General features: G+C 41.5%; 3 protein-coding genes across 6 annotated transcripts in view; 1 reads left to right on the top strand and 2 right to left on the bottom strand.

The window, feature by feature from the left end:
* TRAPPC9 (trafficking protein particle complex subunit 9) overlaps positions 1 to 3140 on the bottom strand; it is a 264177-nt gene extending 261037 nt beyond the window's left edge. For both annotated transcript variants that reach the window (XM_077932705.1, XM_077932706.1), the window contains exons 1-2: positions 3004 to 3140; positions 824 to 1424 (exon numbers count right to left, since the gene is read on the bottom strand). In XM_077932705.1, coding sequence (XP_077788831.1) covers positions 824 to 1407 — 584 coding nt within the window. In that variant the 5' untranslated portion in view covers positions 1408 to 1424; positions 3004 to 3140. The remainder of the gene's footprint in view (positions 1 to 823; positions 1425 to 3003) is intronic.
* A 1618-nt stretch (positions 3141 to 4758) lies between these two features.
* Positions 4759 to 8452, top strand: CHRAC1 (chromatin accessibility complex subunit 1). The gene is made up of 3 exons (XM_028736097.2): positions 4759 to 4946; positions 6959 to 7085; positions 7668 to 8452. The coding sequence occupies exons 1-3, from the start codon at positions 4785 to 4787 to the stop codon at positions 7796 to 7798; spliced, it is 420 nt and encodes a 139-aa protein (XP_028591930.1). The 5' UTR covers positions 4759 to 4784; the 3' UTR covers positions 7799 to 8452.
* A 1347-nt stretch (positions 8453 to 9799) lies between these two features.
* Positions 9800 to 24662, bottom strand: part of AGO2 (argonaute RISC catalytic component 2) — a 49930-nt gene continuing 35067 nt past the window's right edge. For all 3 annotated transcript variants that reach the window (XM_028736095.2, XM_028736094.2, XM_028736096.2), the window contains exon 19: positions 9800 to 23809. In XM_028736095.2, coding sequence (XP_028591928.1) covers positions 23701 to 23809 — 109 coding nt within the window. In that variant the 3' untranslated portion in view covers positions 9800 to 23700. The remainder of the gene's footprint in view (positions 23810 to 24662) is intronic.

The following is a 24662-nucleotide window of genomic DNA, read 5'->3' as shown; positions in this document are numbered from 1 at the left end:
TTCATGTTCACTTTCTTGGGGTTGAGTTCCATTAAACAGAGTGGATTCTATTCAAAGTACACATGCACATAATTAAACTGTTACTTCTGTAGCAGGGAGACTGTATCAGTCATTTGAGGGGGGAAGTGAAAAGCTCAACCACAAAGGAGGGACCAGACCAGTAGGACAGGAGATGCATACTTCTAATATCGCTAAACTGAATGAAATATCATCCAAAGAGAGCAAGCAGCAATTCACAAGAGAAGGAATGCCCTGTGTGCTCTCTCACATACAGATGGCAGCACTCTCTAGGTGCAGAAATGCATTTTGGACTTGAGGGTTGTGTAAGTCTACAGTATTAGATGATAATCTATAGCATTCCTGTGTATACCCACAAGAAATTACCATACTTAAATGCTGTAAACTATTTTACATAAAATCTTCATTTGAACAAAGTTTTGTCTTAAAAAGTATTTCAGCCGTACAAACCTGGGGAAGGGGGGGGTAACAGGAGTTGTATATTATTATTATTATTATTATTATTATTATTATTATTATTACTTCCCCCCCAAAAAAAAAAATTCCCATGGTAGATCTTTTCTCCTCAAAATATTCTGCCAGTTTTTCCCCCCAGGCTTACATCTACATGAGAAACAAGTTTACCAAGAATGCTCACAAATGTCAGTTAACAATAGCACCCTGTTACTCATTGTTTTTAAATTGTCAACAAGGCAGCTTTGAGGGACAGGAGCAGTATTTTCCCAGCTATAGCAGGGGACTAGTACCTCTAGCTGGCCAGACAAGAGACATAAATTTTAGATCTGTATTTTGTGAAGGTACTTACCTACTATCTGTATCCAGGCCTACAAAATCCTTTTTTTCAAAAGGAACACAGAGAAGTGGGATCTTATCTCCAGACTTATCTGTGGCTCTGTCAAGACGTTTGGATTCTAATACAATGAAGAGAGATTCAATGAAGTCTTCAATCCTCTTTTCTACATTTTCACATTCATCATAACTAGGATAAAATGCCACATCTGTACGAGGTTGCTCTGCAATTTCTCCTTGAAGCCCGAAGACAAATAGCCGAGAATCATAAAGTGTGGACCCATATATTTCCTTCTGAAGGTGGAATTTTTCAAAGGTCTGAGGCCAGTCTTTTGCAGAGGAGCAGTCTGTGATGGTTATGAGTCCCACCACTTTGCGGTGCGTCTGAAAATCCCCCCATTCATTGTTCTCCGGTGGGTAATGATGTCTATAGCGGATGTAAAGGATGCGCTGAGAGTCGCGTACGTTGATCTGACTCACGGTTGAAATCCGCTTGTAGATCTTAAAAAAGCTCTCTTCGGGGACAATCCCAACTGGCTGGACCACAACTAGTAGAGTTTGATGGTCTTCTGCACACTGCATGTAGTCAGGGACACTCATTTTGCATCACCCGTATACTAATGAAACAAACAAACAAAAAATTCCTGTTAGATTGTTGCAGGAGTACCCATCATTTTAGAAATTACAAATAGATTAAGGATTAGCTCTATTCTTCAAATTCATGGTCAACTTCAGCTTTATTAAGTAAGTTATCAGATCCTAAGTAGCATAGCTGTCAACGTTTCCCTTTTTTTAAGGGAAATTCCCTTATTCCAAATAGGATTCCTCGAAAGAAAAGGGGAAAGTTGACAGCTATGAAGTAGGCTATCACACATCACAGTGTGTTAATCTTTATTTATTCATTTATATCCCACCTTTTCTCCAAAAAGCTCAAGGTGACACAAATGTTTCTCCCCTGTCCTCATTTAATCCCCACAGTAGCCCTGAGATAGGTTAGGTTGAGAGGCAGGATTTGAACTGAGTGGGGATTTGAACCCAAGTCTCACAGGTCTAGTTCAACACGCAAACCACTACACCACACTGGCTCCCAAACATAAATTTCTCACAGTATGCTTTGCTGCTTGTATAGAATGTTCAGATGCAGAAAGACACAGAATGTTCTATATACATAGAAAGCCAGGAGCAGCCCCCAGGGTAAAGAAACTGCTGGGGCAAATTTTGGGAGCCCTATAACTGGGAATATCTTAAATAAAGGAGCTTCTTAAATAAATGGCAACCCAGCCAGATGGATGGGGTATTAATAATAATAATAATAATAATAATACTGTGTCCAGTCTGCAGAAAGGAGAAAAGTGGTCAGAGGAGACACCTGAGTCTCTACTCCACGATTTCCCCAGCTGTTTTCAGACTACAACTCCCATCATCTCTCACCATTGGTCCTGTCTAGCTAGGGATGATGGGAGTTGTGGTCCAAAAACAGCTGGGGACCCAAGTTTGGGGAAACCTTGCTCTACACCAGGCTTCCGCAAATTCGGCCCTCCAGATGTTTTGAGACTACAGTTCCCATCATCCCTGACCACTGGTCCTGCTAGATAGGGATCACGGGAGTTGTAGGCCAAAAACATCTGGAGGGCAGAGTTTGAGAGGGAATTTTGACTTGTCACCCAGGATAGAAGGAAAAGCTGCACCTGCTGAAAATTCCCTCACTGACCCTGGGGTTTTTTCTTGAGGGAGAAGTGGGGTGGGGAAGGACACCTAAAACCACTGGAAGGCAAAGCTGGGAAGGGTCCCCAGGGGCTCATCTAGACCAACCCTCCCGCCTCCTAGAAATGAAAAAGAAAAAAAAATCCTCTTCCTCCTGTTTTGGGAGAGGAGGGCGTGGGGCGGTGAAGGAGAGAAAGCAAACCCCAGCCAGACATGAACGTGTGTGTATATATATATATATATATATATATATATGGATTACAGTATTATTAGTTTTATGACATTAGCAAAATAATAACAAAAATTCGTAATTATAACTGCCTCAGAGGTGCACGATAGAGGGACACACGGAAGGGAAGGGGAAGCTGAGGTAAAATATCTGTGTGCGAGAGAAGGGGGGAGGTGAAAGTTTGTGAGGCGAAAGCGGCCCCTCCCCCCTCCTCTCCCCCTCCCCCACCGCGATAAAGGGAGGGGGGGCTCCGGCTCACTCACTCAGCCGGGGCGACGCAATAGCTCCGCCTCCTCTCGGCCTCTTCCTCAGCGCGCCCGCCCCACAGGCAGAAGGGAGCGGAACTCGCCGGTGCGGGGGGGAGGGAGGGCCTTGACTGCGCAGCCGCCTCGCCGCCGAGACGAAGTACGCACGCGCAGGAGTCCCCGCGCGACTGTTGGTCCCGCCCCTCCGCATGGAGTAAGGCCACGGGACTACAACTCCCGTCATGCCCTGCCATTGGCCACGCAGGCTGAGGGCTGGTGGGAGTTGGAGTCGCCCGGCGACTTGTAAAGGGCAGGCGTCTCCCCCGCTCCCATCGCTGACTTAAAGAGGAAACGCTCCGCGATTGGATTGTTACTCTTTGGGTTGCTTTGGGGTGAGATAAAGGGACGGACAAGTAGTAGTATTACAGGAGTAATAATAATAGTTGTTTCCAAGCGACGGTTACTTCAGACATGCCAAAGTATTATTATTATTAGTTGTTGTTGTTGTTTAGTCGTGTCCGACTCTTTGTGACCCCATGGACCAGAGCATGCCAGGCACTCCTGTCTTCCACTGCCTCCCGCAGTTTGGTCAGACTCATGCTGGTAGCTTCGAGGACACTGTCCCACCATCTCGTCCTCTGTTGTCCCCTTCTCCTTGTGCCCTCCATCTTCCCCAACATCAGGGTCTTTTCCAGGGAGTCTTCTCTTCTCATGAGGTGGCCAAAGTCTTGGAGCCTCAGCTTCAGGATCTTTCCTTCCAGTGAGCACTCAGGGCTGATTTCCTTCAGAATGGATAGGTTTGATCTTCTTGCAGTCCATGTTATAGAGTTATACCTAGAGTTTTGTATCCAAAATCTGAGGCTGAGTGGTTTGCATGCAGAAGATTCCAGATTCAGTCTCTGCCAGGTATGGCTAATTCATATCCTGTTAAAATGTTCATATCCACTAGTTGGTGTTCCAATTAGTCATGGGCAGGTTTCTTTTTTCTCAGCCTAGATACTTCAGCAATCTCCTGTGTGTTCAGGAAATGAACTTACTACTACAACAACAACAACAACAATTACTTTAAAAAAGAAAAGAAAACACTTATCAGTCTCCAGAGACGTATGCACTTTATGCTTGCAGGTGTTTTGAGGGCTCTTGCTCATCCGCAGAGCTTTGGCTTAGCGTGCAGAAAGTCCTGCATTCAAAGTAATAGTAGTACAGGAGTAATAATAATAATAATAATAATAATAGTAGTAGGTGTTTCCAAGCGACGGTTACTTCAGACATGCCAAAGTATTATTATTAGTACTATTGGTTTTATTATTTTATGTTTATAAGGCGGTTGGTTAGTGTGGGGCTACACCAAGATCTCTATAAGGGATATTCCTGCGTTGCAGGGGGGTTAGACTAGATGACCCTGAGGGGAGGAGGGTCTTCGACCTCTACAATTCTATGCTTCTATATTTATTTACACTCTGCCTCCCCCCCAGAGTGGCTTCCAGGGGGCGAAGGTATGTTCTGCACTGACAAAGATTCTGCGCGGAAATAATGCGTATCCGTTTTGCTCAAGGTCGCTGACGAGTGATGTCACAGACGCGCCTTGCGGGACTTGTAGTCTTTCTTAACGAGGCGGGGCTCGCCGCGCGTTTGGGCTCGGAGAGAAGGAGGCGGGGTGGTGGCCGCAGTGCATTGTGGGATAGGTAGTTCCGAGCCCTGGCGACGGCGCAGCCAGAGCGGAGACGAAAACTACAAATCCCAGAGGGGGAGGCGAGGCTTCCGGCGGAGGCCGCGCGGTTGTGGGAGGGAGATGGAAGATGGCGTCGCGGGTGAGTGGAATCGGCGGTAGCGGCGGCGGCGGTGGCGAAGAGAACCGTCTGGTGTCGCTGCCGTTGTCTCGCATCCGGGTGATCATGAAGAGCTCGCCTGAGGTCTCCAGCATCAACCCGGACGCCATTTTCCTCACGGCGAAGGCCACGGTAGGGCCCCGGCAGGGACGCTTCTGAGGGGGATGCGAAGGCCGCGAGGGAGACGCCGGCGGGAGACTGCGCTTGAGGCAGCTCCGACGGTGGCAGCGGCTCTCCTGTGGAGACCAAGCTCCTGGGAAGGTGGGGTGGTTTTTCTAAAGAGACACATACATAGATATGTATGTGTACAGTGGTACCTCGGGTTACATACGCTTCAGGTTACAGACGCTTCAGGTTACAGACTCCGCTAACCCAGAAATAGTGCTTCAGGTTAAGAACTTTGCTTCAGGATGAGAACAGAAATCGTGCTTCAGGGCGCAGCGGCAGCAGGAGGCCCCATTAGCTAAAGTGGTGCTTCAGGTTAAGAACAGTTTCAGGTTAAGTACGGACCTCCGGAACGAATTAAGTACTTAACCCGAGGTACCACTGTATTCTCTTCAGTCCTACCTCGCAGGGTTGTTGTGAGGAAAGATGGGGACCCAGGGGAGTTTTCACGTCTCCCGCCTTGACCTCGATTCATTAACTTACTCTCTTTCTATGCAAAGTGGCTCCCGAGCAACAATGACGTACAGTAATAGAGCATCACATATACAACGTGAATTATATAGAATCATGAACTAAATCAGCAGTAGATCAAGCGCATTCTATAAAATGCTAGTAACAAAAGAACTTTTTAAAAAAGAAAGAAAAGCTAAACAACACAATTACAGCAAATGTCAGCTTTGGAACTCCCTGCCTAGGGAAACCAAACTCACTAGCTCCTTGCTGCCCTTCTGCCAACAGTTGAAGGCATTCTTGTTCCAACAGGCTTTTGGGAACTGACTGCATTTGATGCCTTGCTGGGTTTTTTTTTTTTTTGTAATTATTTTTAGGGTTTTAAGTCTATATATGTATGTTTTAATTATCAATGATTGTTGCTTTTCTGTGTTTATAGCTGTTACTTTTATCTGTAAGGCAGGGGGAAAGGCAGGGTATAGCTAAATATGTCTTATTTATTTGGCGATCACTCGTAGCCAAGTAAGATTGTCTTCCATAAACGTGGTTATTTGTTTCCTAATTAAATAAATTTTATTAGTATTTTCCACACAACAACACGAAAATATCGAAAAATAACAATACACAACACGCAAAAAGCAACACCCGAAAACTAAAAGAATAACTAAAAAACACACAAAAGAAATCCATATCTTACAAGTTAATAATATATATTATATAATATAAACACAGTTTTAACAATGAGTCCCTAAGTCACTGTGGAGGCCAATTCTGGATCCACACATCCTTCCACAGTGGGGACATTAGTTTCCGGGCGGGAGTTCATCACGGTGTGGATAGGCCAAGCATGCCTTCCTCTTAGCATGTTTCTCCCTTGCGTCCTGAGTTCGAGTGTCTTCAAAGCCCATGACACCTTTGGTAAAGGCTGTTCTCCAACTGGAGCACTCACAGGCCAGTGTTTCCCAGTTGTCAGTGTTTATACATACTACATTTTTTTTAGATTTGCCGAGACAGTCTTTAAACCTCTTGTTGACCACCAGCATTACACTTTCCATTTTTAAGTTCGGAATAGAGTAGTTGCTTTGGAAGACGAGTAGCAGTAGGGGCAACAGTGGTGATAAAAAGTGTAGCTTAGATTTCCAGCCCATGATCAGCCTACAATGGGACATATTTTGTATTGCATCGTGGATATCTATTGATTGATGAACTCAATTGTGTGCCACTTTTCCTCCAATGAACTATGGTGGGGCATGCACAGTTTTTCTCCTCCCAATTTTCTCCTCGCAGCAACCCTGAGAGATAGGTTAATCTGAGAGTGACTGACTTCCCCAGGGTCACTGAGTGAGCTTCATGACTGGGGAGAGGTTTGAATGCTGGTCCCCCAGCACTCTAACCACTGCACCATGATACCTCCTCTTGTTATAGTACCCTCTGTGGTTCCAAGAGGGTGATTGGTGTAATTACAATAAAATAGTGTATGCTGAATAATATATACCTGACTCATTGGCATACTATATTCTTATCCTTAGGAGCTGTTTGTCCAGTATTTAGCCGTGCATTCCTACAAGCACGGCCAGGGAAAGAACAAAACATCATTAACCTACAGTGACTTGTCGCATACAGCAGAGAACTATGATACATTTCAGTTCCTTGCAGGTAGGTCTTTACTCTCATCGGTCATGTAATTGTTGCAGATTTTTGAGTCCCCAATGGCGAAGTTGGTTCTGTTAAGACTACAAACCACCTTAAAAAGTCTCCTGGAACTGTTTTCCACTGATACAATGGAGGTGGCAAAGAAGGTCGTCTTTGCCATCGCCATCACCACTTGGTAGGCTCAAATGTTAAGCTCTAACTCGTGTTTGGTCCAATTTGGAATGGGTTTTTTGCCACTGGTGCTCTAGCCATCTCAGCAATTGTTTCATTGCTGAATGAGAGAAACATGAGAGTTATGGATGATGGGTAGAGAGAATGACTAGGATACAGATTTCCTGTTCAAACCCATTCTAGTTTCTAAGTCTTCACAAGTCACCTCTTTAAGTTTACCAAGTGCTCTTGGACAACCATAGCAGTGAAAATCTTTTTTTTCTTTTTTTTGGAAGATTATTGTAGATGTAATAGTCTGCGTTAGGTATGTGGTTCCATTGTGAACCTTACATTGGGCCACACCTTTCCTTAGTTATTTCCTAGCACCTGTAAGAATGCTTTTGTAATCATTTAATGATGGTGCCCTTCTTCCAGATATCCTGCCAAAGAAGATCTTGGCTAGCAAATATCTAAAAATGCTTGAGAGAGAAAAAGAGGGAGGAGAAGAGGAGGAGGAGGCAGAAGAGGAAGAGGATGAAGAAAGTGAAGAGGAAGAAGCATCTTGAGGGTGACAAATGACTTACAGCACATCCTTGTTACACATTAACTTTTTTAGATGACTTGTGTTCAAGAAAAGTCCTGTTATCTCTGGATTGGTTGAAAATTGAACAACTGGATTGCCAGTTTGTTTTACAATATATGCAAGAGCCATAAGTGTGGGACTGAACTTGTGAAGAGATTTTTATTTTATTTTATTTACAGTTCTTTGTTAAAAGCTTAACCAACTACGTATCAAACATTCTTATCTTGTGGATACTGTATTTCCAATACGGAGGTTTCTTCCTCTGCCCACATTGGGCAGCTCAGCAGTGACAATGAACCTCCTGATAGGGAACAATTCATTTAACAGCTTCATAGAAACCAAACATAATGCACAATGTCCAGCCTAGTTGGGAACAAATGGAGAAACTCTTTTCATGTTTTGGGGTTTTTTTTAATTACTACTTGCAGTGATGTTATGCATATTGTTAATAGGGGGGGAAATCTGCTCTGCCTCATGTTAATATGTATATTTTGAAAGGATGTTAAATATAGAAGTAGCATTTCCACAGCAGGGACTCTTTCCCATTTTGAGTAAGAGATGTACTTTATTCTTTAAACAGTGGCAACATTTGTAGAATACTTGTTCTAATGAATGTTTTATAAAAATGAATTCAGAAGATTTTTGTATAAGCACTTTTCCTTTGAAACTTGAACCTGTTCAGGGATTGAGCCAAAGGCTTAGTGAAGGCTGTTTTGTGTGTCTGAGTGATGTAAAACGTAATTGAAGTGGGATAATAGGTGAGCATTCCAGGCCATACACAAGGCAGGGAGAGTAATAAAATGTGATTTTTGATCCATTTACTATATGTACTAGGCCACCCATCCTCTTGCACCAACTCTGTAGTTGCTTCCATCAACGTGTTGAATGATAGAGATGCTGTTTGAAACTGCTTGAAAGGTTTAGTACTAAATGCTTATATAGCCAGCTCATCCACAGGAAAAATAATTCCTTCCTTGGTCTTTACCTTTTCACAAAAAAAATGAAGCACTTACGAAAGACTTTGCTTCACCAGCTTCTATTCTGTGAGGACCCACATGGCAGAACCTTCCCTGCTACTCAAGGGAAATTGCTATCTCAGGGGTGTCTGCATGTGCTCTGGAAGCCACTGGAGGTTGAGTGGTTCCAGACCATCACATGCTTTAAAAAAGTCAAATTGGGACTGGAAGTTTGCAATATTGGTATTACATTATACCCACCCTTCAAATTCTCCTGCTCCACTGTCAATTAACCCTCTGAAGTTCTTAAAATATGGGTAGGTTTATATGCCCCTACCAGTTGGTTTGGCAACGGCATACCAGAACCCTTTCTTCAGTGGAATTAAAACTGTAATTCTCCAGTGGCTAGCTGCTGCCCTCCTGAATGAGTTTCTGGACATTTAGAAGTACTCATGCAGAGGACACAAAGCTTAGCTCAGTCTCCCCCATGATGGGAGAGAGTTTGAACAATATACTGATTAAATACAAGTGCAGTACTCAGCAGGTACACTATTGCTCCCGTTTCAGTGGCTGCAAGCTCTACCCTCTGAAGCAAACCTGGGAGTTAGAAAGATGGAACACACTTAGGAAGTTATGGACTATACAGCCATAGCGACCTGTGTTTTATAAAGCACCTTGGTCTAGTGATGTGTGAGCAAAACAGCATCTATTAAATTGCAGAGATAGCCAGTCATTTTTCTCCTAGGTTCCATGGAAACTGAGCTAATAAGGAAATAGTTTATTCTTATGCACACAATAACAGAATGGTTAAGAATGATCAGCTGGTCTGAAAAACAAATGTTCAAACTGTTTCCCAGCAATGAAGTTTGCTATGTGACCTTGGACCAGTTACCATCATGCAGCTTACCTTACTTCATAGGATCAATGATAAAAACTGCCCAGAATGTGTGCATCCACATTCCCGCCCTGTAAAAAATGTATTAATTGTACCAGGCACTTGAAACCCATGCATAATAGAAAATGGTACATTTGAACTTGTAAATATGAGTAATTTATTGACATACTATGAGGCAGAAACAAAATCGACACCATACAAAATAACTTTATAAAATATCATTCACATCATATTTCATCAAGATTTACAGCATTTTGAGCTTGTTACATGTCTTATGGTATGGAGGTAATAAAAAAAAACCACTACACTAAATCTTTAGTATTAGTTTATAATATATATACACACACACATACACAAGAAACCAAAACAAAAGTAAAAGGTTAGTTTGTCATGAGTTTATTGCATAAGTAGTGCAAAGTATTTTACTAGCAAGCTGTAAAACAAACATGGAAAGAGGAACCACCTAAGTTTAAAAACAGGACAATAAATGTTGAATTTCACAGTCTTCTGAAGCTTCCTTCAAGAGTTTCTCTCCCTGCGTTCTACTCCCAAACACAACTCCCTCTGTGTTATAATGCATTTGGGGAATTAAAACTACCAAGTTATTCTGAAGGAAATTAGATCTAAAGGGCACATGTTGCTTGAAATCACCTGCTTGCAAACTCTGGGTGGCGTCCAACTAAACAGTTTGGCCAGCGCAAGGACATTTACTGCACAGTGGAATATTCCCATATTCAAGCCTCCGGAGCAGATTTAGGGGGTGAGAGGCAGGGAGGTTCCACTGTACAGCTAAAATCCTTGCGCTAGCCAAACTGTTTAGCTGGATCCCGCCCTCAGTTTCCAATGGGGGGTGTTTTGGAGTAGCAATGTGGCTCAGCTGTCCAGTTAGGTTATCCTAACTGATTTGTTAGCTTATTCCTTAATCAATATATAATTATTACAAGTACATGATTGCTTTTTTCCAGTTGGAAAGCAGCAAACGACACCACTCCCCATCCTCGATGTTCAATGATTACAAAGCAAGCATACAAACCAAGAGAGAACATATATTGTCTGTTTTACAACCTTAAGTTTCCTTTTTCTCAAAACCTACTTCGTAAAGTCACTACATCCTCTACTGAACAATGCAGGGCAGACTTGATAACAACTACTGAACTAACACCGGTAAAGGGTAAGAATGTCTAACTAAGTGAAGAGAGACAAACTCTCTCAGTTCTTCAGGGGATCCAACAAATACAAATTAAAAGCCAGGTAGCCTTTTAACAATATATTAAAACTAATGAAAGCCAAACAAAATGCTCAGTGAAATAAAAGGAACAAAATGCAGCATATTCAGGCTCTTGTTTCAATCGTGAGGTACCTGTAAGTCTTATATTCTGCCCAAGTACTATGGTACATTAAAAACATTTTAAAATTCTTAACCATGAGCCAATTTACAGGACACTATTACTGAGAAAGTGCAACAATGCTGATCACTTATATGCAGCATATTAAAAGGTTGGTTACTCTTTTATAAAATATAGCTTTACTTATAGACCCGTTGGGGCAGTTTTGTAACATACACTTTTTTTCCTGTTGATTGAGTCTCTCTGCAGCAAAAAGAAAAAAAAAAGGAAAAACACCTCCTTTAGGGTATAGCTTAAATCCTGCCACTTAGGAATGTTGGTGTCCCCCGTCTCTCCCCCCCCCCCCCCCCGCCGCCCACATTTCTTTAATTCCCCCACCCGGATATTAAACTAAATTATCAATTTTTACAGGAAAAGATTCCCATGCTGTATTGGTTACGGTTTATAAAGTCAAATTTTCAATCTTCAAAAACAATAGTATATTACAACTTAGTCTCCCCAAAAAAAGGTAAGTAAAAAAAGTTTTATATAAAAAAGGATATTCAAACTGTTATATAAAAGCATGCAGAAAGTTACTTGGATGTTTTTATTCCCTTACCTGACATATGCACACACATCACTTCCATGTTTTACTATATACATGTATATATGTACAGTAACCTTTGCCAGCCCGGGAGGGCAGCCTTCCAGGTATTGTTGGACTACAACTCCCATCAGTCCCCAGTGAGCAAGTGCTGTCTGGGGGCTGATGGGAGTTGTAGTCCCTTATCTGGAGGGCTAACCAGGTTAGCAAAGGATGATGTACAGCTTGAGTATTAGTAGCTACATACACACATCTTCACGCATATTGAGCTTCCCACCCTCGGAACTACCCAGGCCACAGAGATTTCACTAATTAAATGGAGGAAGTATATATATATATCTCGTCGTGTGCAGATTTGCTCCCTTCGCTGAAACAAATAGGGTGGCCCACATATATTGGCTAGCACATTGGAACACGGTCATCCCAGGATTGAACTGCCACACTACTTCCTTTTGGGCAAACGCCGAGATGCTCCACAGAGCATGCATGGTTCACGACCATGCAAATGTATGCATAGAATAGTTTGGGATCCGAGTACCAATGTTTTTTTTTCCCCTTCCGTCTGTCTGTTTTTCAATACATGTTTTTTTCTTAAAAAAAGAACTCTTTCCACATTACAAGCGTTCCGTTACGCTGTATATTTATATAGTTTTATTACACACAAAAATACACTTTCGTTAATTTTTCAGAAACCTGACACAGTTTTCAGTTTTGCTGTTAAAAAGGGTTTATAGTTCGTATAGGAGCGTGACGATTTCGCTATGCATCGGGACTCAACACAAAAGGCACAAAGATGAAGAGAGAGAGAAACCAAATGCATTTTTGTAACACAACCCACCCCCACCCACCCACCCAAACACCCTTGTCTTCAGAGGACAAGTAATCACATACTGTTTGGTCACTTTGGACAATCTCATTTACTGTATAATTTGAATAAATTAGCACCCAACTGCTTAGTGTGAGGTAGATCCAAACTGGAAAGAGTGCTGGTTCCCCACCACCCCCACCCCCGCCTGCGACTAATCTTGGAGACAAAAGGAGTCAATGTCAGTTATGTGATGCAAAAAAACATCACTATGTTTTCAACATATGTACATTTTAAAAAATCGTCAAGACTCTTCTTTCAGTACAACTCCATTTCGCTCGGGGGAATGAAGCAACATTAATCCCCTTAGCCCTTTTTTTAAAAAAATGAATTTCTTCCAATTGCTTAATATCTTCTCCACACATCACAATGTCCGGATTAACAGTGTGGCTGGAGCCCCAGTCCAGGAGGTGTAAAATTCTGTAAAAATTGGGATAGAATGGCAAGGCTACAGGGCAGGTGCCTCCACTGCCTCCTCAAAAACAGACTGGTTTTAAGGATAAGAACAACTTAAAAAAAAAAAAAATCTCTTGTGCCTTCATGGGAAAGAGTTAAGTCTTACTAAATTACTGTTTTTTGCATATTCTGATTTTGGACAAATTTGATACATTTGTTAAGGCTTAAGTTAAAGAAACCACATCGCATCAAGCAAGCATGTAACTAAAACTGCTTAAGGTACATACACTGCATAAAATGCTAATTCTCCTACATTGAGTTTTTATAGATGAATGTATAGAGTGAAGTATACTCTCTATAATATATATATATATATAATGAAATGGAAACTCTACAGCATTACTAATGGGAAGAAATAATTTTTTTAAGTTTTCCTCAAGTGCTAATTTTATATTTCTGTATATCCTGGAAGCCTGGAACATTGCAACAGAGAGGCAGCAAAAGGATGTAAACTATTTCTATTTAGTACCATTTTGAAATAAGGCCCTTCACTAATCTCTCTCATTAGCTAATCGGTTTTTTTCCCAACAATGTATTTTGTTTCTTCCTTCTTGGCAAATGAAATATGTACGATAATGGTGTTCCTAGGCAATTATTCCCTCAGCGGGTAGGATCCAGACCCAAGTTTGCTGAACTTGGGTGCCACCGCCAAGTTATTATTACTCTTCATTACTGCATTCATGTCCCATCTTTTTGTGTGCTTGGTTCGCCACATTTAACCCCCACAGCAACCCTGTGAGGTAGGTTAGGCTGAGAGAAGACCGTGACTGGCCCAAGGTCACCCAGTTAGCTTCATGGCCGAGTGGCGATTTGAACCCTGGTCTCCCAGGTCCTAGTTCGGCACTCTTAACCACGACACCACACTGGATCTCAAGTTAATACTGGGTTAAGTCCCGTTGATTTCAGTGAAGTAACTTACGTCTGGATCCAAGAAACATTAGTAAATTAAAAAAATACTACAACTGCTTAAACTAAACTACAGGTTAAAATTAATCCCAGGAGATGTCAGTTAAATCTGAAGTGTGCCAAAGCTTTTTAAGATCAGATTACACCATAAACCCTGACCATCCTAACTTCCTACCTCCAACTTCATGGTGCAAAACCCTCTCAGTCTACTGTTGCAGATTAATAGCCATTGGTCATAATAATCGCTTGCTAGAAACTGAGTGGCAAGTCTCAGTTGACCATGCGGGGGCACACCTGGCAAAGGAGCAAAGCCCACCGCAACTCCAACCCTATGATAAGTGGGTGTGTTCAAGATGTACAGTACACCTTAAAAAAAACTTGTGTGAAGCAAGGACGCTGTGGCTTTTGCAGCACACAGGGAAAAATGAAGAAGAAAAAGCTTCAGAGTCAGCACACATCCTGAGGAAAGCATGGCGTTACCAACAGTTTGTGCAATGGACTCGGTAGAAAATGGGAGGTAAGGAAAGTAACGTTACTATGCAGTCTGTCTCCTCATATCCTTTTGCCGCTTAAAAAGAACTGAAAAGGTGCCCGCAATACTGCCATCAGAGGTAGTTTTTTTGGTTTTGTTTTGAAAGGAGAGCAACGGGCCCAGATTCTTTCCCCAAGAATATTTCTTCCCTAGTTGTAATCTTGAGAAATTCACAGAACTGAGAAAGGTGGCAGCTATTTGCATGCCCTGTTCTTAAAACTCTCTATAGAAAAAGCTGCCGTGAATTCAGAGATCTCTCATATCTAGGCTCACTCCAGAGGCAGGAGTAAAATTGTTCTTCTCTTCCAGACTGAGAATCAAAGTGTCACATATCTCAAGCAACAAGCTCACTCTTTTAAGGATATCCTTAACATGGGATAAAAGTTACTACACCCTTGTGCTCCTTATGGAGTTCTGCCAGATTCTGAACAGCCGACGGGAAAGCCAGGGGCTTTTTTTTTTGCATTGTAAAGCAGTATTTAAAGTAGGATAGTTCCTGTTTGACAATTTGGTTGCTTCAGCAGATTTCAGCAGGTTTTCAGTAACTTAAATCATAACCCTTGTTAGAAGTCTCTAGCCCTCAGCGTCATAAAGCCTTATGAACACTTCTCTCAGCCTCAAGTGGTTGAAGGGACAAATAACATCAATCTCTGGCAATTTAGCAGTAGTACCCTTCTTCCCCAAGGTTAAGCCCTCTCTTGTAATTCAGGGTCAGTACAGATGCCATGCTGGTTCCCTTAAACCATGGTTTGGCAACATGCGTAAGAGCTTAAAGGTCCATCGACACCTGTTTCCTGATGGCTCAGGTGTCTTCAGGAACTCCACCAGCTTCAGATGGCGGTGGAGAAGGGGCAGAGAAAGAAATAGGCTTCACTGTGCAAGCCAGTGTTTCCCAACCTATGGGTCATGAACCACAAGAATCGCAAAGCCTGTGCAAACGAGTCACAGGCTTTATAAGTAAGCCCAAAATAAATATTGTTAGTAACCTTTAACTGGTATGATGAATGCCTCCTGCAACTTTTCATTTCGTTGGCATATCATTGATGCTTGTGGCAATAAATTTATGGGTCACCACACCAAATAAATTCGGAGTTGTGAGTCATCGTATCAAAGAGAACCACTGGTGTAGGCTACAATTCAAAATACCTCTTTAAGGGAAGGGATACACCTCAGTGGCTGACCACACATTTTGCATGCAAAAAAACTGCCTGGTTCAGTTCCTGGCATTGCTAAATGGAATTGGTGGGCTCCTGCTAGAAAACCCTGCAGAGCTGCTGCTAATCAGCCTAGGCAGACAATATTGAACTAAGTAGACCAATGGTCTGTCCATTTTAAGGTAGCTTCCTACATTCCACACCTAGTGCCACACACCCAAGTAGGCTCTGAGATCATAGCTCTTTGGATCTCTGGCTTCAAAGGATGAACAGATCTGTTTGCAAACTACTGGTGAACATGACTATTGAATAGCACAAGCACTGTTACTCTCCCGACTGATGAAACTTATGATGACTTGCATTAACTATCAAGTAAGTAAGTAAGTAAAGTAAGTAAGTTATGGATAACAGTCCTATGACATATCCAGTGACAATCTTGCTAGCAATATGTGTATGTATAAATGAGCACAATGAATTCGCTCGTCAGAATAATATTATGATTACAAGACAGCTTTCTACAGTTTAGTTTGAGATAAAAGCACCTTATTTGCACTCACTTCAAGATCTTGGGCGTGACCAAATTCTCATACCGTGAAACAGAACACACTCATAATATAAAACATTCAAGAATATATATATATATTTGCACATTTAGAGTTTATATAAGTTAGTGACTTGTGTAGGGAAAAATAGCATCTTGAAGTTCGAAGAAAAAATACCTAAATAGAATCTCAAAAATATCAACACATAATGTCATCCTAGGTTCAAAATAAGTTTAAAGCACCTTCATGTCAACCCTCTGTTAAAACAAGAGACCTTATATATTATTTTACATATGTGTGCACATCTGGATTCATAGCTAGTATGCACGAGAGAACTTGGGACTTGTGTTTTCAAACGGCAAGCCCTCATATGCAAAAGAAGCAAACCTCAGCTGAAGCAAAAAGGGAATCTTATCATTAGCCTGTGATATGGAAGAAGGGCCTGCCATTTAAAGGGAGAAGTACGTGCCCAAGTCCCTAGGGGGTAGCTTTTTAGATCCTGGCCAAACATCCCATGTACACACATGCTCCTACACCTAAGGCATTCAGACATGTCTTATTGGAAACAACAGTTGGGGGGGGTTTGCAAATACAGGGTAAAAGTGGACCCGTCCAGGATATCACTGCAATCCTTCAAGCCATATTAAATCCATTAAAAACAACAACTTTATTCGCTCTTTGCAAAGTAGGCAGCATCCTGTGGGTTCTATGCAGACCGCTTGTTCTGATAAAGGATGCTATAAGACCCCGTATGGCACTTGGCTTCTCAGATTAGAAGCCAGTAAGTTCATAGTGACTCAGGTCCTTTGGTGAATTTTGGCTACTCTCAGTAATGTTAAATCACATCTCAAAAAAAAAAGGGGGGGACAGGATATTCTAATTTCTTTCAAAGTATGAAGGAGGTAGTATTTAAACTGTACCAGCTTACTAGTTGGAAGAGTCCTCTGCTGCAATCTGGCCATGCCGTTTTAATTCTATGACAATACTTCAGGGGTCATCGTCATTTAAGTAGGGTGGAGTCAGGTACACAGCACGCCAAATGAACAGGCTTAACATGGGGTGGGAGGGCTGAAATAACTTCGCAAACAGGGCAGGGGCTTCTCTGTCTGCTTTAAGCATGCCAAAGGGTAGTTCGACAGAAGTCAGAGCCAATTACTAACAGGTACCTTTGCAGCCCAAAGAATAACTGGCTACAGAAAGGTCAATTCACAAATCACAAGCTATCCAACTCACAGCTATCCATTTGGGCTGCCTGTTTAATTAGTATGGAGAATTCATACAAGGTTGAGTGAGAAAAGCTCCATCAGGTAAGCAGCCCTATGGCACAGAATGAAGCCCAAGCCCACGTTTTGCCCTCTGTCCAATGGTTTCACATAGCCGCTGCAACAGTTTGGCTGAGCCCAAAGCCATGTTAGAGCAGCCAAATGAATCGGATGCTGAGGTTCTCCACCAGTCATTTTTCTTGGCACATCTCCCAATCTGCATTCTTTGTAACCAGACAGCATGGCCGACTGGTCAAAAAGGCAGTGATAAAACTGCAGGGCAGAGAGCTATGTATAACTGATTATACCAGTGCATAAAATCGGGGAGGGGGGGTTTACATATTTTGCAAGCAAAGTGCATTTTGGAAAGGGACAAAAAAAATGAAGCTATGGAGTGAAAGCAGACAAAAAACTTCACTAAAATATATAAAGCAAATTTAGCAAACTGTCCTTCAAGGATTTGTTGGCTACATACAAATGGATAAAATGCAGAAACTAAATATGAGCCTTTATGTTCCTCTCTTAATACTGTAAAATCAGACACTCACTCTACAAATACAACAATGAATGTGACAATTTCTCCCTTGTCTCATCCTAACGCTATGTACAGTATTGTTCCAATAGCTACAGCAGATGCAAACAGAAAACCCTTTACAGTAAAAAAAAATAATAAAAAAAAAAGATCAGTGCAATTACATCCTGCTTGAGTTTTTCCTAGAAATGATGGCCTGGAAGCTTTTAGAAGCGAATTGTCAGTGACTACAAATGCGAAAGGAAGATATAATGCATGGTCTCATATGCATGGATCTTAGCCAGTGCCATTTCGAAATGAACAAAGCTACCAAACAAAAATAACTGCTTTTGGAGAAACGAATTGTAACTGCAACACAAAACTTTAATCTACAACTGCTACCTACTAGTGACAACGTTTACATTCTTTTCCTTAGGCAGAAAGACCTTATGGCTTAGGTAATGTCACAGGAGTTGTTCTCTGGGTTATATCACATGTGGCAAGATTTCTACCTACAACCCCTAAAGCGAAGGACCAAAATCTCGTCCCAAAGTGTCAATGGTCACAGGTGAAAGACCTGAGACCCTGAAGAGCTGTTCCAGACTTGGTGATCATGAGCTAGATGGACTATTGGTCCGTCTGATCTGGTGATAAGGCAGCTTCCAACTATCCCCCAGAACTGAAGATGGGACATGGGACTGTGAAGCGTTGCTAAGCACATGAGATCTAGTTCATTTCTCAAGGGGGTGGGGAGGGACTACACTGACTTTAAGAGATAAGGCTTGGCGCTCCTATTGTGTGCTTGCATATAACTGGATACTTCCAATCCCACCTGTTCCCGATAACTGTTTTTCAGCTCCGGGGGTGGCGACCTTAGACATATATATATGTCAGGTTGGTAGGTGACCCAGGAGCCCATATTAATGTTTAAGCCAATCCCATATCCAACAACCTAGATCAGAAAGAGTGAAGACTCATAGAACTATCTCCAAGAACTTGGAGCTATTAAGATGCTGCCATAGCCTAGGTCACAACAGTCTACATGATGCTTCAGATGTTGTTGAGCTCCCATCATCTCAGACTCCTGGTTATACTAGCTGGGAGCTGGAGTCCAACAACACGCAGAAGGCACTAACTACGCTGGCTCCTCCTAACTTATGCAATCTTTTTTACCTACCTGACTGCAACATGTTATCTGAATTTTAGGTACAGGCAGAAGCAACTCAAATAACACAGGTAATCTCCAGCATGTGCAAAGCTGAGGAGGAACAGGAGAGAGGGCGTTGTGAGAATTCCCATCTCCCCTGAACAAACCCATCACAGCTCAACTTGAAGTCGCCACATGCAGCCACACAGTATGTCCTTACAAGTCAAGACTAGCAACACACACACACCCCTTGGCAAGTTTTTAGATGTGAATTATTCCAGTGCTCTAGCCATTGTTATAATAAAATTCAACAACACAGCCTCAAATGTGCTGCATATCCCAATCAAGTCAGCACCAGAACAGTAATGAAAGCTAGGCAGGGGCTTGATTGCGCCTGTGCTCAAGACCCAAAGCTGAGGAGGAGAGGCAAAGAACTTGGTTGGGCCCAATACATGATCTAACGTCAGTAACAACTCCAAAATGTGGTGTGGGGAGGAGATCTGGCCATGGCTGGCTCTGTCTCTCACTCCCGTTGTCATTTATCTCCGGCCGACAACCTCTGAGCAAGCAAGGGGCAACAATGCCGATCCTCATATGCTCCAGAAGGCATCCATGTTCTCTGCATCAAGAATGCATATTTTTAAAAGGCACAAGAGACCAATTATAGGGTGTTTTGCTTTTTCAGATAAAATGGCTTCAGTTATCATTGCTGGTTCATTGGTTTGCGCTCTGAAACAGAAGCAATTCCATTGGTTGCTGCTTTCTTCTTTTTTTACATCCCAATACTGCTAAAATTGTGAAGCAAACAAAAGCAAATAAAAATAGAAAACTTGCACACTTGAATTCTATAGGGTGTTTCCACCACCCCTCAAATCTTCCTACAATAGGAGGTTCCTTACTTGGCAACATGAAATTGACAGCAAAGCAACTGGGTTTGCTAGGGCTGAGATGTCAGCCCCTTGTTCTTCTTTTTTGAGACGTTACAGGAATTTATAAGCATCAAACAGGCAATAGCACAGATAAGAGACGTGAGGGGGGACCTGCAGTCCAACAGCATCTGAAGGGCCAAAACTCCCATCCTCCCCAACCATTGTCCAGCTAGCTGGGTCTGATGGGAACTGTATTCCGACAACATCCAGAGGGTTGTATGTTCCCCATCCCTAGCACAGATACACACCCAGCAGAGTCTAATCCTTACAGGTGAAGTTTGAGAAAGGACTGCAGCATTTACAGGCAATGCAACTCTGAAACACCTGTTTGGCTACAACTGAGTGCTGATGCCATTTTAAAAAAACAATTATGGAGGTCAATCAGACCCAGTTTTCTCTGCATGTGAAAAGGGAACAACTTTTTAAAAAAGGAGAAAAAGAAGCCAAATTCCTAACAGAACCAGTTTTATTACAAATTGATTCCAACAATAAGTAGATAAAATTTAAAAGCACTTCCAGGTATATGACACAACCCTGGACTCCCCTCAGTTTTTTTGTAAACTATTCTCCTTTGTTCTCATGGAGAATATTTTGGATAAAAGTGTATGAAATCATTCACCTGAGATATTGCTGTGCTTTCAAGAGTCATTGTAGTAAACAGCTGTGTAGAAAGATGTATTCTTTGTTTCAAATTGGAGTTTTGGTTTATGCATATATTATAAAAAGCAGTTCCTGTGCATAATCAGAGTGCCCTATCTTTTCAAAGTGCATTGTCAATTGTTCAAAAACGAGCTTTACAACCCCTCCCCCCGATGCTGAATCTTGCTAGACACTAGTTCACCATGCATCTAAGAATAAGAAAGGAAAAAAGCCTTAAAAAAAATAAAAATACAGTATACAAGATTAAAAGAAAGAAAACAACATGCATTTATCCTTTCTGCCACACAATGATATCTAACTTTCAGAAAACGACCATATTCCTTCTACACAGGTAGATACTCACATGAAATTGCTGCACATGCCAGTGACAACATTAATTCTTTGGAGAAGGGTCTACACAAGCCCAGGCAACAATTGTGGACATGCGTCTGCAGTCTGAGAGTGCTGATTCAATGAAGATAATGGAAATGGAAGAAATGAAAAGAACTAAGTGACTGCCAGCTAGCACCTAGAAGATAGCCGCTACTATTTTAGCTTGTTGCTAGTTAACAGCAGCTGCGGGAAAGAGCTCTTTGCATTGACTTTACCACCCAGTTCTGGATAGGAAGACAAGGAAAATTCTGCCATCTTGGCCCACCTCTTTCTGCCTGATGTAGCTTCAAGATGACAGAGAAACAAGGAAATAATGAATTACTGCCACCTTATGTGCCAGCCCAGGACAGAACTAGCTTAGATTAGCTTTTAGAACCGGCTTGTTCACCAACTGAACAGTGGTGAACCCCAAATATCTCTTCACATTTCAATCGCTTCCCTAACGCAAGCTGGAAAGTGCAACAAATCCAGGAAGAAAAAGGTAAGATGCTATAAATTCAAGGAGGAGATGTTGCAATCTGCTTTTCACAGCAGAATGACAGAGACCCTGACTGGGTCCTGTTTTTCTTGAAACAATCAAGCTGCTGGAACTGCAGAGTCCAGAATTTTAACACACACACACACACACACAGACACACACTTACTTTAAACAAAAGAAAACATGACATACTCATGCCTCAAAAGCCTGTCTGTTGTTCCAGCAGATCTGTTTGGCATTATGAGGCACTGCTTACTAGGTGCAGACTTTAACTGATGTACAGCATAAATTAGATTCCTAAAATTTAATAGGCAACAAAAAAAATTGAGCACTCTGTTGCCCAGGCATCAACTATCAGTTCTATAATACCGTAACAACCTTAGCACAGCCTGATCCCATTTCCCCCACTTCTTGAATAGAGAAATGGGAACAAATCTTGCAAAGCAGCTGTTCTGCTGTTCAGAAGAGAGAGAAAAAAACAAATCCGAATGAATCTTAAGATGGTTTTACAAGCATAAAAAGTACTTAACACTGACTTGATGTGTTTAGCTCTTTTCTTTCTTTTTGTAAACTCCAGCAAGGTCAGATTAGGAGGGAAATTTCCTGGGCTTTCTTCGACAGTATCTTAGTAGTGTTCCTGTTGCCATCATTAGTGCAATGGTATTTGTCGTTAGTCACCTATATGAATCTTGTGCAAATGTACAGAAGCTTTTATTTTAAGTAGGTCTCTGTTTGAATTAATGCTCCTCCAAAGAGAACGGCAAACCTCCCCCACCTCTTTCTATTCATGTTACGCAAAACAGTTGGCACTTCACTGCCCAAGTACACACACCAGATCTCTTTCCTTTCACTTCTCTGTCTCAGATGATCGAACAGGAAAGTAATTTTTTTGTGCTTGAATGAATCAAGAACTGTTCCTTCATGCCTAAACTACTGAGTGTTAGATCTACTGAGCTGGATGAGCTCAGCAAGCCCTTCCAAATATAAGCTAAATAAAACGATATATACACCAGGTAAATCTCTCAACCCTGCCTCGTTAAGTCAGTTGCATATTCCTGCTTTTGAAAGGTGCAATACACCAAGCGTTGCTACAGCCTGTCCTCTATTCATTTCAAAGAGAGGCGGATGAAGCATCACACACAAGGCCTGTTGAAATGAATAGAGAACTTGCAAAAGCTACGGTTGGTGAATTCCGACCCAAATCACTAGTGTCCCCATGATAAACTTCTCATCTCAAATCCAAAGCATTCCTGAATTTATGATATGTTAACAGAAGTAAGTTGAGCTGATCACTCCTTAGTAAATAAAAATAAATAGCATCTAGTCTATCATGTTAATACTGTGAACATATATAATTTTTACATTAATTCAAACATAACAGTGAAAAAGATTGTACTGTATCACCACAGACCCGTATTCTTTAGAAAAGCTTTGGAAAATTAAGTGTCACAGTCCTATAGGACAAACTCCATGATTAGTAATCAAAATGGATTTTTTTTAAAGGAAAAAAATACATTTTTAATGGCACGCTTTGCTAATCTTTCAATGGACCTAAATAAATGTATAATAAACTCCTTTTTCTTCCTGAAATAATTCCATTATTCATTCTACGAAAAACTTAAAACAGCACAATGAGAGACATTCAAGAACTTCAAAAAATACTTTTTTGCCCATAGACCCCCCACAGACTGTTCATCTAGAAGACAGCAAGGGGCAAACCAGGATTCTCCCCTTTTGCATCTCAATACTAAACCATTTGTGAATGCATCCAAAATGACTGAGGATTTAAATGGCACCGAATTAGCACTTCATTTTCTTTTCAGGAATAAAAGCAAAATTCATAGGTTTTTCACCAACCCATTAAGCCTGATCTTAATTGGGTATTTTCAGATTAGTTACAAACAAGTATATCTGTAGAAAGGCATAACTAAATGAAAGGTGTTGTTTTTAGCCCTGAGATCACAGCTCTAGATTTAGTTACAAAAGGTGGGTTTTGATTTGTTTCTTTTTTGTTCCTTTCTTCCTGACAAGCAGCTTCTGATTTTGGCAAATCCAAACTTCTAATAGCTGTGCAATTTTGTACAGGTCTGCAGTTTGCAATCAAGTCTGAAATTCCGGACGGAAGGCTTCCTTGCAAATGAAAAAACAATACTAAAAATTAAAACCTAATAAAATTATGATGCATCACTCATTGCTGGCTGTCGCTGTAGCTGGGGCAACTGTTGGTCTAAGTGCAGCTGGTCTCCTGTGAATCCAACTTGGAACTGAGTTACTTAAAGCACTGCAACATGTCAAGCGAAGTACATGGTGCGCAATGTATCTTGATGAACCTGAACGGCTTTTGCAAGTGCTTGATGATCTCTGCCATTGCTCTGACCAGACGTATGACTCCCTTCGGCACTAGAAGATAAGAGGGGGAAGAGGAAAGACAAAACTCACTTTATTTATCTACCCTGAGATAATTTTCCACTTAAGGAAATTCTGATGTTTCTAAACAGTGTATTCAGTTCGTATCAGAGCATCTTTTAAAAATTAAAAAGCATGCACTCTACAAGAAATCTAGCCCATTATTAAGCCAAATTCTTTTCCCTGAGCAGGGGAAAATTACAGGCAACTCCAGCTGGAGAATCAAAAATCTCCAATTGGCTCCAGTTCACTATGCTAAAACAAAATGGTTCTTGGTCTGGTACATCTGCTGTAGGAATACTGCTAAACCTGAGACATCCCAAAACCGTAACATGGTTTGAGTGTGAAAGGACCCAGAAATCAAAGATGCAAGGACAGATACACATATACACACACAATAATATAACCCCTTTAAAAAGTTTCAGTTACTCATTGGTACTTACTTCTGTAAAGCTATGTATAGGATCGCACTGCCATTTGATTATCTATTCTCAATACCATCCTACTATCCTAGCCATGGTTGTTTGAAGATGCAATTATCTTCCTATATTGATGGATTTTTATCTGGATTTATTTTATGTTTATCTAATTTTTAATTTAATCTGTTGTTCACTGCTTCGTGGGCCTTTGGGTAGAAAAGCAATAAATGAATACATTTTAATAACGATGAATGACAATTTGAATGTCCTTACATAAAAATTGTGGTTCGTTGTTATTATTAATCACAAGAAAGTGAGCTAGAAAATACTTTCATGGAGCTAGGTTAAGGTAAAGGGACCCCTGACCATTAGGTCCAGCCGTGGCTGACTCTGGGGTTGCGGCGCTCATCTCTCTTTATTGGCCGAGG

The sequence above is a fragment of the Podarcis muralis genome, chromosome 8 (genome assembly GCF_964188315.1).
Source record: "Podarcis muralis chromosome 8, rPodMur119.hap1.1, whole genome shotgun sequence".
NCBI classification, from domain to species: domain Eukaryota; kingdom Metazoa; phylum Chordata; class Lepidosauria; order Squamata; family Lacertidae; genus Podarcis; species Podarcis muralis.
Note: the sequence above shows the minus strand (reverse complement) of the source record. Positions and strands in the feature narration are given on the sequence as shown.

Coding starts and splice junctions, on each gene's coding strand:
- CHRAC1 (XM_028736097.2), top strand. CDS start 4,785: ATGGCGTCGCGGGTGAGTGGAATCGGCGGTAGCGGCGGCGGCGGTGGC. Junction 4,947..6,958: donor TCCTCACGGCGAAGGCCACG/GTAGGGCCCCGG, acceptor TCTTATCCTTAG/GAGCTGTTTGTCCAGTATTT. Junction 7,086..7,667: donor TACATTTCAGTTCCTTGCAG/GTAGGTCTTTAC, acceptor CCCTTCTTCCAG/ATATCCTGCCAAAGAAGATC.